The sequence below is a fragment of the Oncorhynchus nerka genome, linkage group LG28 (assembly GCF_034236695.1).
Source record: "Oncorhynchus nerka isolate Pitt River linkage group LG28, Oner_Uvic_2.0, whole genome shotgun sequence".
Taxonomy (NCBI): domain Eukaryota; kingdom Metazoa; phylum Chordata; class Actinopteri; order Salmoniformes; family Salmonidae; genus Oncorhynchus; species Oncorhynchus nerka.
This window is the reverse complement of record NC_088423.1, coordinates 53708426-53721107: the sequence shown is the minus strand read 5'-3', so window position 1 is coordinate 53721107 and position 12682 is coordinate 53708426. Positions and strand designations below refer to the sequence as shown.

At 42.2% G+C, this 12682-nt stretch overlaps 1 protein-coding gene across 1 annotated transcript; it reads right to left on the bottom strand.

Moving 5' to 3' along the window:
- Positions 1-4187: 4187 nt before the first annotated feature.
- LOC135565582 (zona pellucida sperm-binding protein 2-like) lies at positions 4188-12591 on the bottom strand. Its single transcript, XM_065012883.1, has 13 exons — positions 12573-12591; positions 11784-11940; positions 11378-11601; positions 11005-11125; positions 10488-10684; positions 10259-10373; positions 9883-10052; positions 9697-9794; positions 9396-9526; positions 8890-9079; positions 4578-4719; positions 4381-4477; positions 4188-4305 (listed from the first exon to the last, which is right to left on the bottom strand). The coding sequence occupies exons 2-13, from the start codon at positions 11890-11892 to the stop codon at positions 4232-4234; spliced, it is 1668 nt and encodes a 555-aa protein (XP_064868955.1). The 5' UTR covers positions 11893-11940; positions 12573-12591; the 3' UTR covers positions 4188-4231.
- Between the last annotated feature and the right edge of the window lie 91 nt (positions 12592-12682).

The window sequence follows — 12682 nt, the reverse complement described above, 5'->3', positions numbered from 1 at the left end:
TTAGGAAGCAACACTGATTGACAATACATTTCACATGCTGTTGTGCAAATGGAATAGACAACAGGTGGAAATTGTCGGCAATTAGCAAGACACCCCCAATAAAGGAGTGGTTCTGCAGGTGGTGACCACAGACCACTTCTCAGTTCCTATGCTTCCTGGCTGATGTTTTGGTCACTTTTGAATGCTGGCGGTGCTTTCACTCTAGTGGTAGCATGAGACGGAGTCTACAACCCATACAAGTGGCTCAGGTAGTGCAGCTCATCCAGGATGGCACATCAATGCGAGATGTGGCAAGAAGGTTTGCTGTGTCTGTCAGCGTAGTGTCCATAGCATGGAGGCGCTACCAGGAGACAGGCCAGTACATCAGGAGACGTGGAGGAGGCCGTAGGAGGGCAACAACCCAGCAGCAGGACCGCTACCTCCACCTTTGTGCAAGGAGGAGCAGGAGGAGCACTGCCAGAGCCCTGCAAAATGACCTCCAGCAGGCCACAAATGTGCATGTGTCTGCTCAAACGGTCAGAAACAGACTCCATGACGGTGGTATGAGGGCCCGACGTCCACAGGTGGGGGTTGTGCTTACAGCCCAACACCGTGCAGGACGTTTGGCATTTGCCAGAGAACACCAAGATTGGCAAATTCGCCACTGGCGCCCTGTGCTCTTCACAGATGAAAGCAGGTTCACATTGAGCACGTGACAGAGTCTGGAGACGCCGTGGAGAACGTTCTGCTGCCTGCAACATCCTCCAGCATGACCGGTATGGCAGTGGGTCAGACATTGTGTGGGGTGTAATTTCTTTGGGGGGCCGCACAGCCCTCCATGTGCTCGCCAGAGGTAGTCTGACTGCCATTAGGTACCGAGATGAGATCCTCAGACCCCTTGTGAGACCATATGCTGGTGCGGTTGGCCCTGGGTTCCTCCTCATGCAAGACAATGCTAGATTTATGTAATGAACATTTTGGATATGCCAGAATATTATTGACCAAATATTTATTATGAATGTACCATTTTAGAAAATATTTTAAAATCAGCCTATATTTTTAAATCCAAAGATAGTGTAATAATATGTTGTTTTGTAAATATTGTATGAGGGCTGGGATGAGGCAGATATGTTATGGCACCTGAGGTAATTCCTGGATTCCTTCCATTTCAGGCAATATATGATAATGTGGTTGAAGTAGATGAAGAGATAGGTAAAACCTACTGTGGAGAATATGTACAAGAATATATTAGTATGTATTCCTGGGGAGTGGGTGATTTTAATAAATAAAGAGGTGGTCAAAAGATCGTGGGGTTTACCGGTTTTATATTCTGAAAGTAATGGGGAGAAACATGATTTAATCAGGTTTAAAACTTTAAATGGTTTATAGAAAATGTATTTTAAAAGAGATAAAAGTCACTGCTTCGGGAAAAGTGTGGTCTAGGGTGTTTGCAAACATGTATGTGAAATCAATATGTTAGAATGTAAATGTAAAATATAAATCTATAGTATGTGAAGACAATGATTTTAAATTGAAACAATAGGATTTTTACAAATGTGGTTTTGCGTCAAATTTATAGGGGTATTAAAAGAGAATGTGATATTTGTGGTACGGGGGCTGAATGTAGTAGGTTAAATGATTTTCACGAGTTTTTAAAAGGGCTTTAAGTAAAACATTGGGGAGAAGATATTTTTACTGGAGTGGAGGAGGTTGTTTACTTTTCCCATTTAAACCAAAAAGAAAGTTTTAAAGTTTAATTTTGAATTTTGTACTAAGTCATGCGATAAGATTAAGGAATTTAGGTGATTATGAAGGGAAAATTGTGTGTGGAGTTTATTTTAGGAGTATTTTAGAGAAAGATAGATAATATATAGATACGGTGGAGGAAACTGTGTGGGTGAGTACTTTAATTGAAATTCTGTCAAATGGAAAACTTGTAATTCATTATTAATTGGTATTAGTGGATAATTGTGTTAATTGTTTTTCTTTTTTCTGATTTTGTAAAAGGGTGAATTGTTCATCTTTTGTCTGAATGTTGTAAATATTGTGTTTTTTTTTTTTAAATGTGCCCGATCTGCGAAGCTAAGCAGGGTTAGTACTTGGATGGGAGACCGCCTGGGAATACCAGGTGCTGTAAGCGTTTTGCTCCAGCAGAGGGTTCTCGTGTCATGCGTGGAGCAACTGCCTTTTATTTATCACCATAATAATGTGTCTTTTTATTGGACTAAAGGCAGTTTGTTAGTGCTTCCCTGCCATGCCCTGATCAAATCCAATAATGGACAGTGCGTTTCCCTCAATCTAGGCAGTGCATTCAGCATTTGTTTTTAGGCTAGGAGACTGTCAATGTCTGTAGTCCATTAGGGCCCTGTAAAATCATTTCATTGTTTTGCCTGACCCCCCCCCCCCAAAAAAAAATCCCCCTATTCTCCATTTACATTTCCCCGTTGACAGTTTGTCCCTGCATCTGTAGGTTTTCGCTCTCAAAAGTACACATTTTTAATAGAACATCCAATCATGTTATATTTCTATGTCCACAACAACATTTAAAACCCTAGCAGGAAACCACTTTTGAGGTCTGGGAAAAACAGAAGACATGGATTTTTCAATAAAGCGTTTCACATTCTCCACTGGTTGAAATACTATCCTGTGTCCTCAGATTAATGGAGTTAGATATGCATAGGTTTTTTTCCTGTATATATGAATTACAAATCAAATGTTTACACATTGTAACTATACAATATACTAATCATTGATATCCCAGGAGCAGTAAACACTAAGTGTACAATTGTAATACATACATGCAGACACCGCATCGTTTGATATGACTGAAAGTGTGTCAAACCTGAACCGCACCTTTATTTGCCAGGGAAGAGTATATGGTCAGTGAATATATTCTATGTACAGGCTACAATATGGGAATCTCATATGTGGTAATAACAAAAATACATGTGTATATAAGTCTTGCATCCTTGGCACAATGAAAGGTATATTCTACTCTAGGCTTCATTAATGCCATTCAGACTTGAGGTTCATTGATTGGTATGAATATTAGCTCAGAACTACGTTTTAGGGTCCATACCCAGAGCGGCAACAGTTATTTTTAAATCCGACTCAAGCAAGTAAATAGCTAGCCATGTTACTTCAGCTGCATTGCAAGGCAAGCTTACAATTGTGCAGTCAATGCTTTAGCCAGCTCAATTCTTTACATCCACTGTTTCACAAGACAACTGCCTGGTTTGTTGGTTCTCAGGAGTCCCTGAAAGACGATTTACAAATTCATTCTCCTAACACTAGCTAGTCTGGTAACTTGAGAGATTTCTAATTTAACTTTAACAAAAAAAAAAGCCATTTCTCTACATTATCACAGTCCTCTCAAATTGTACATTTGCTTGACTCGTTAAGGCAACTTCCATCTGTTTTGTCAGCAATCTTCGTTGAGCGCCACAAGGCAAGGGTGGCTCGTGTCAAAATTAGTCTGGTCAAAGCCTTGGGACCCAAATGCATAATGATTGCGCAAACTCCCCTTGTGGTGGTCTGGAGCAATGAAGCGGTCCCGCGGTGCAAGCTCGCAACTTTTTAAAGAGTGCGTCTTCAGTCCCCGCTGTTCCATACGGCGTGTTGAAATCTTCTGATGCGGAATAGATTGCAACGTAATCATGGCTCTACCTTCGTAGTTCGGACTTGGAGATTGTGAAGAGATGTCTTGTGGGGAATGCATGGGTGTCCAAGCTGTGCGCTAGTAGTTTAAAAAAAACAGACAGCTCGGTACATTCAGCTTGTCAAACTGCTTACACAAACAAGTAGCGATGAAGTCATGCTCTTCCCATTTGAGCCATGCATATCATTAAAGAAGAAATGTCCATATTTGGATGGAAACCAAGCTAGTGAGAGGTATCAAGGAAAGTTGTAATTTCAGTTGAAAATTACCAACACTGCATCCAACCACAGCAAAGCTGGTTTCACTTTGGCAAACCACTATAACATTGAATCAGTTCATCCTACTGGACATTGGAAAGCTTTTGTTTTGACACCCATTGTTTGTCCTAGACGGGAAATTGGTGTGCAACACTCATCTCCCTCCGGTGGATGGTTCAGAGTTCCATGCTTACAAAAGGGTTGATTGATACATGTCAGATGACAAGCCTACTACATGCGCCTTGGTGTTAAACGCAAATCAGATACAATTAAGGTACCTCCAACGGTTAGGATTGTTTTATATAGAACACTTTATTTGACATGTTAGAACAAGACATTACACCCAAAGAATGTATCCAGAAGAAACATATAAATGATGCTCCTCAGAGAGGTCTTTGACATGTCGTTGACCTGTTGAGAGAGAGAGAGAAACTATTAGTTCAGTTATGGTCTGCCAGGGTCTGAAAAGCATAAACCAAGACCTACCTCTTTTCGGGTTGTCCTGATTCACACATTGTCCACTACAGGGGCCGCCAGAGGGACTACTGGCATCACAGATGACCACATCACAATGGACAAAGACCTAGGAATCAAAGATTTGATGGTGTCAGATTTTTTTTTTTAAAGGTATGATTGCCACTCATAAAATTAACCAATAAAGATTGTTGGGTGAACTTTGTTACCTGGCCACTCGGCTCAACCGCATCCTCGGCGAAGGAAAACATATAGACCTCAAAGCGTTTGACGTGAGGGGGGAAGTAGACCCTGGCATCAGCTACTACCGGGTGGAAGACCACACTGTATGGATCCTCGGGGTTCTCACAGCTGCCAGTGTAGAGAGAGGGACTAAGTTATGAACAAGAAAACGCTGCAAACCCCAACCGCCTTGTGTACAAAGTCTTGTGGTGGTGTCATGACTGTCCTGTGAGGATCAGATCAATTTACAGCAGAAGTGGGTTCTTTTTCCCCCTCCAGTATGAACTAGAGGAATGTTTTTGCTAACAGGCTTCCCCCAAAAATAACATTTGTCTTGAAAAAAATATTTCATATACAATGTAAAGGCTCGAGACTTCCTACCTGTAGAGTGAGGACGTTTCTAGTAAAAATAAAAAAACAATATGACATTCATTTTCTATAGCTAATCTCTGACCAGTCTTATGTTAGAAATATTGTTCCAGTATTCACTTTGAACGGGGGGGGGTTAGACAAACTCCCCTAGAAAATGTGCATAGTAAGTAGCCATGCCACGAGGGACATCAGAGAGCGGGTCAGACTGACAGAACCATCCCCGGCAGCCAGAGTGCATAAAAGGAATGGTAGCAGAAATTAACATTAGACCAGAAAACCGTGAGGCGCAAGCTACACGTTTGGAACTTTCCTAAACTCACAAGTACCTAGAATAATGAACTTAAGTGGGATCATTCTGCTACTATATCCAAACCATCCTACTCATCACCCACTGAGGAATCAGCGACAGGGTTGATTAGCCCATCTTCCAGAACGAGTGAAAGGTAAACCCATCCTGTAGTTCTGTTCAAGACTAATCATTGGAGCCACGGACAACCAACGACATTGTGATCTCATGTAGCCAATCAGAGAGAAGACACCACTTACCTTGCCACGGCGGCATCCGACATAAATACATTCATGCTTTTACTCCAAGCTGGTGCCGGTTCGTGTGTTAAAAAAATGTATCAATGATAAGTGTCCCTTACGGAATGGGGGGAAAACCTTGTAACAAGCCGTCATATAGTGTCACCTGTGTGTTTATTCTGTGTTGTTATTTAGTTAGCTAGTAATTCAATTAAACCAACTTGTATAGTACTGAATCATAAGGCTGGGTTTTTGCAGCTGCAAGGAGGATACGATGTAATGTTAATAAGTTGACTATCAATTTAATAGATTTCTGTCGGGAGATGGTAACTTTAAAACCACTTCCTCGGCACCCCAAATCCTAACATGATTCATTTAGAGTCAGCTAACAATTAAACAGTCCTCAGATAAGTCAAGGTCACGACAGTGGTTTGTTGGTTTTAATTTCTGATATTTTGGCCCATCAGACCTGGATGAATCTGATTAAGTACGTTTTTATTTTAAAGAACAGAAATTGGGCTTTCCGTCAACAATATTTATTTTGGTCTACTGCAATGGCTTGTTAAATGACGGCTGTCAAACATGTATATTCAATTCCATTGACATGAGGTGAGATGTCCCTCTAAATGGTTCTTAAAATTCTAAATGATCCAGAATGGTCAGACTACAGGCGACCTGAATATTGATCAATTGACCGTGGTTTAACCAAAGTATCATCAACAAGGCAATCATATTTTTCAAAATAAGACCTTCATTTTAAACAAGAATTTCATGCAATGCGCCAGAGAAATTCTTCCGCTGTTGGAAAAATTGCTCACGCAAAATAAATTCTACACCCACGGCATCGGATTCACATGTGGAGGACTTCTGTGAAGGGCGCAGCTCTACTATAAGTAACCTACGCATTGACAGTTTAGGTCTACTTTTTTATTTTATTTGCATCTTTGGGAGGTTTATCCTTCACTGTTTAACTGCCAGATATTAGCAAAAAGGAATTTGTGAAATCTGAAGACGTTACATGAAGAGACAAACGCCCACACCAGTACAAATCCACTTGAGCTGACAGACGATGGTCAGGATTTTGCACAACGATATAGTTGCAGCTGAAGTGACAAATCTGAACTGCCCATTTCGTGCACAGCCATGTGAATGTTGTGTCTTTTCCTATGATATACAAAACATTTCAGCCTGTTTTTTTTAAACTGCTATGACATTGCTGATTTAATAAACAGCTGCAAAGTTACTCCGTGTCCACATGGCCAAATTTAGGTTTTTGATACCATAAAATTGCTTTTGCAAACCCGATGATCCCCCAAATGAATGGTTTTGACCAATAAAGTTGCTTCACTACACTGCTTGGTGTAACATGCATCCAGATACTGAAAAGGCACCCGCAAAATAAAGTGTCATTTGCAGCGTGCATAATCATTGTGGCCCATTACAATGTAGGATAAATAAGTCATCTTCCAATAGTTAACCAATTTAAATTCTTGAGATAAAAATTAGGCCAGCGTGTCCATCTGTGGCAAAGTGCTCACCCAAATCAAAAATGTCGTAACATTTTTTCAAATATGAACATTAGCAAGATGCTGCTACACTTGACCGTGGTATTTGTTCATGTTTAGCAACTCCCAATTAACGCATTCCTCTAGGACAGGAAATGCCATTGAAAGCAGCATCAACTTCTGGGGATCCTGTCAACTGATCCTATTCAATTTCAAACATCCATGCTGCACAGGCATCTGAACCATCCTTTAGGTTTAGTGCAATAACCGTTTTAAACACAAGAGGTCACTTGTGCCTGAATTCAACCCGAAACCAACAACTATTCAGTCAGTGTTAAGAGCAGTTGTTTGAAACCAATCGGAAAGGCAAGCCAAGCTTGCCAGCCGCTCTTGATTCCCATTTGACTGACCATCAGTTTGGCACAACACTGAACTCTAGCCAACCAAAAGGAGAACATTGAGTAAAAAGGTGTTTTTAACGCCAACATTAACCTTTTCACACGCGAGTTCCAAATATCTTCAACAGTCGCCCCAGTGGGAGTTGATTTGATGCGCGTGATGTCAGAATGCACTCACCGTTCCAACATGTGGACATTTAACCCGCGCTGACCTCAGACCAAGGGACACTACCTGCTAATTTTCTGTAGGCGGTTTCAACTTCTAATTTTGCCTCATTCATTCACAAAAGTAGCCCATTTCACTGTTGCAGACCATTTCTATTTGAGAATTTAATGAGCCGGACAAACTTCCTTCAAAAGAAAGCCCAAGCATACAGTCCTTGCACATTTATTGCCTTCCTTACAAATAACTGTGGACATGCGTGCATTCCTATCAAAGTGCCTCATTTTCTGTGTAACGTGTTGTCGTTTCTACTGTAGAGTACCGTAATTATAATGTACTTAGCGTTTTATTCATGCGTTCTGATTCTTGCCTAGATTGTAATGGACACGTGTGTAAAACACTTTTGAAGGTGGTACTGAATATGAGCTAACATCATACAATGCAGTCAGGTTATCACGTACGCGTCTGTCAGACTTATGGTGATCTCAACTGGAGTACCCCCATTGTCTTGAATGCACTGAAGTCGTTAGTTGATTTGAACACGGCATCAGAGTGTAAACTAGGGTACCTCAGGGTTGCCAGATCAGACCCCCCTTTCCAGGGGTATATAGCTTAGAGAAACTGTTGATAAATTCCCAGATCTTAGTAATATTTCCTGCATCATCCTCTTCACAATACCTTCCCCCAAGGACTTAACCCCCAATAATGGATTGTGCTATAGCTTGCAACTCTGTTTAGCTTTCGTGCTAAGGTTGTATTTGGGGCGGTGACAACAATTGGCTTTTTGTATAGTTACTAAACTACTTGTCATGTGTACGCCGTAACAAGTACAAAGATAGTTTGGCCACTTCAGCATGTGACAAAGTTAAGATCTCAGGCAACGGGCGCAGTGAACGGCATTCTGGGAGTTCTTGCTTGACAAACATGGCTGCCATACTTTCTAAACTAGATTTACATGGCTCCCTTGTACCGCATCATACTGTAAAACAAGTCAACCTGTTTTGTTTAGATGCTTTTCAGACAACGCGGTTTAGAGTCGTTTGATGCAGCATACGTTCCGTTCAATGATACGCTGCAGGGACCACTCAGTGATAACAAGCATGTGATCATACGCGGGACCACAGATTCTCCCATAAGTGTTAAATTGGGTGGAGATCTGGAGACAGACCCCACATGGCTCACATCGTTTTTAAGCGTTTTGACCACTCGACCCTATGGATGGGGGCATAGCCACAGTAGCCAAAGTCAATGGCCTGCCAAGCATGATAGGTTGCTAATTACTCAGGAACCACATCTGTGGAATAACACTTGTTTAGGCCCAAAAACAACATGTTACCCATTAATGATGAGATTCCACCGGGGTCGGGAGTCACGGTCCTCGTTGAGGGTGGCCCAGCAGTGGTCAAGCACCAGCGCTACCTTGGGATCAGAGGACGTGGTCAGCTCCACCTCAAAGTGCAGAGGCTGTCTCAGGTACCTCACCACTGGATAGTCCTCCTCCTGGTGGAATGTGTTATACGAGGCGTCTGGAACACAGAACAAGACAACCGGGGGTCGTGTTCAGTGGGCACCATCTGAACTTGTCCATTAAGAAATGCTCGTTTATCATATCCTATTGTGCCCCAATGAACACAAGCCATTTATAGCCAACACTACCCACCCCCCACCAGAGGCTTCTGACAAATTCCCAAATTACTCCATAGTCACACCTGTAGATCTCAGTAAGCAAGAGTAATATATCATAAGGCTTAGATTTTTGGGAATGGTTTTGTAAAGGAGACCTTCCAAGATACTTTTAGAGGCTAGGGGTCAAGTTGAAATTCTGAATTTGTGCACGCTTACCCTGTGCGAGTCTCATTCTGACCATTAGGCGACCCGTCCCAGTCTCGGCAAAAGGCTCGTTGTCACGCGGCCTGGTCAGGAAGGCCAATGTGCGAGTGATGTTGGCCACATAGTAGCAGGAAACCTTTAACCTAAAAAGAGGGATGTAAGCAACTTCAATAGGGGAAACTTCAAGCAGTGGAGTGGACACTGGTAGTAAGAGGCACATTTTCCCTGTATACAAAGTATTGAGCAATTGGTGAAGAAAACAAAAATACCTATGAAAGCTAATAGCTACAATTGTGATGCGTAATGCACTTACTGATATTCCTCCTCTGAAGATGTCGTGGCATTCAGCTTCACCTCAAGTTCATCTGGCAATGAGATTTCGTTCTCATACAGCATGACATTGTTGATAAACTATGTAGTAGAGGGGAATTGCTTATTACAACCTGCAGAAGCAAACAAATACACAGTACCCATCACCTCAGGGTAATAGTCATTTTACCTTCCTGATGGTGCCACAGGAGTTCACAGTGAAGTGGAAGTAGGCGAAGCGATCGTCACTGTAGGTGGGACCACAGGCGGGGTCGCTCAGGGTCAGCTGACCGGGGTTCAGACCGGGAACAGAATCCACCTTCACCGCCAGCGCAGTCATCGTTCCGTTAGAGAAACACTCTTTGAGGTGGGGGAGCAAAAGACAGGTAGTCAGACCTGGGTTCTGTATTTGTTCCACTTATTGAGCTTGAACCAATGGAATATCACCAAAAGTGCAAACCATGCACATCTGGCACTACTATAAGACTCACAGTATTTGCAAGGAACCCAGGTTTGGTAACCATGTTAAATGACTATTTATCGGAAGTAATTGTTTGAGAACCAACCAGTCAGCGTTTTGAGGAAGCTGCAAGCCAGGGAAAAGTATTTGATGGTCATGTTGTTGTAAGGATTCAACAGAGCCACATCCAGTCTGCTCCTGACAGAGGACGAGTGAACCGACTGGGAACCAATGGGAGAGTTCATTAGTCCAATATTGTATGCATGTATACAGGGTAAGGAAAGCGAGGCTAGCTGCAGCAATTTAGGTTAACATGTTTTGGGAGAGCGTCGTACCTCAAACACTGCGTCCGGCGAAGAGAAGGGCAACGTGATGGTGAAGTCTGTGTCGCCCTCTGTTAAATACTGTTGAGCAAACTCATGGTTAAGCAGCCGCTTGCCAACCAAGACCACAAAAAAGGGCTCTTGGTTCCTGTAGTCCACAGTGATGTGGAAGTTCTCCTGATCACAGTTGCCAGTGACTGAGGGTGGCACTACAAGGACAAACAGGGTTGTGTTCATTAATTAAGCACAAAAAACAGGAAGGTACTACTTGAACTTGTCCAAGAAGAAACCCTTGTTTAGATTGCAAAATGTTTTGCTACGGTGGGACTGAATAAACATGAACCTGGCAAATCAGGAACAGGACAACTGGGTCCAAATACTCTAAAGCTTAACATTTTCTTTGTAGAGAGACCGCATAGGAAAACCCTACAGAATGGCTAGTTGGGCTTTCACTGCCAATTTCCTTTCAGGGCAATCATTAACGAGAGGAAACCATTCAACAGTAGTTTGGCGTAGTCCAGAGACATACCAATGTCCAGCAGTACAGCGTCCACAACGGCAGAGTGAGAGAAAGGAGCGTACTCTGGAAAGATGACCAGGCCGTAGATCAGCTGAAGAGTGAAGGTTGTGACACCTTGTTCCACCCTTCTCTGTAGTGAAGTTAAAAGCATTGGTCAATTGGTCAGCATTATTGTTGTAACAGAACTCTATTCAACATCAAGTAACAACTAAGTACATATGGGGACTATTAAAACAAACTATATACTTAAAGTAATGTTCCCCTAAATCAAATGAAACACTTGACTAAATGAGGGATACAAAGTACATTTGTGCCATTATTTATATTTTGTTAGGGCATGTACAAATCACTGCGTGTGGCTTTGCATTTAACAGAAACACACCTCCTTAAAGACCACCGGGTCTGAGAAGGGCACCTCCATCCTGAAGGTCTTCAAGGTGTTGTCCGGGGATCTCTGCTCCTGAACATTGAAGCCCCTGGCGTTGCACTCTGCAACAGTTAGCACCATGGTGGGAAAGGTGATGTTCAGCAGCTCCACATCAAGGTTGAAGGTCCCCAACTCAAGCACAAACACTGCCTGCTCAGGAACTGTGTCTAAGGGCGTGTCTGTTCATTGGCAAACAAAGGAAAACATTTTGAAATGAATGGAAGTTGAAAATTGACATTTGTTATTGGGTAAGTCCAGGTATTGCCTCCCCGTTTCAGTACATTTTCTTCTGTTTTGTGCCTAATGAACAACCCAGGCATCCCAAATTACCCTAGGCACTATTTAACTAAACCAGACTCACAGTTGCGAACTTGTGGAGGCCTGGCCATCGGAGGTGTTGTGATAGGGAAGAGGACTTTATAGCTGGTGTCCTCGTGTGCGATCTCCTCAATCCACAGCAACTCAAGCATGGGCTCAATGGTGTAAGTGACAAAGTACTGGTCATCCTGAATATGGCTCTGTAAGGGAGACGAGTGATGTAATACACAATTGGAGTGCAAAAACAGATAAATGTTCCTTATAAGCCAGAATGTTAAATACAATTATTCTACCGCTTGTCTTTTTGCCACTCATAATTTAAGACAAAATATCCAAAGGAAAGTATTGGTTACCAGACTTTAGAGAGCTGGTAGGTGTATGGTTGTCAACTTGCATTTCCGGCAGTGTGCATTTTCAAAGCAACTGACAAGCAAAGTAAACACTTGCACAATATGTAAACAGCAGCTGAGTGTTGCTTGCATTCAGTTGACAGTGGCAAAGCTACCGGCTACCTAAAAAGTCAGGTAAACAATCCTTTAGTGTGGATATTTGGTCTCAAATTTCAAGCGGCTAAAGGACAAACTGCAAAGACAAGCGGTAGAGTATGTTTAAATGTAATTTTATGCAAAGTTCACACAATTTTGTATATTAACCTGATTAAGCAGACAATTGCTCAATAAGAAACATTTTACACAAGACAACGTTTCTAGGAGTTTACCCATGAGAGATGGCAAAGGGTTCCTGCAAAGCATTGACAACTGCAGTAGTAAAAAGGGCTCTACAAATTAGATTTAGAAATGAAACAGGAACATTTTACTCATCCAATGCTGACCTTGAAATAGCCGCCAACCGCCCCCACCGGAATTTCAACAATAATATGAGCCTCTGACTAAAACCGAGTAGTTTCTGGCAGCCATTTCCTCAGTGGTCAGCCTCTTAGCG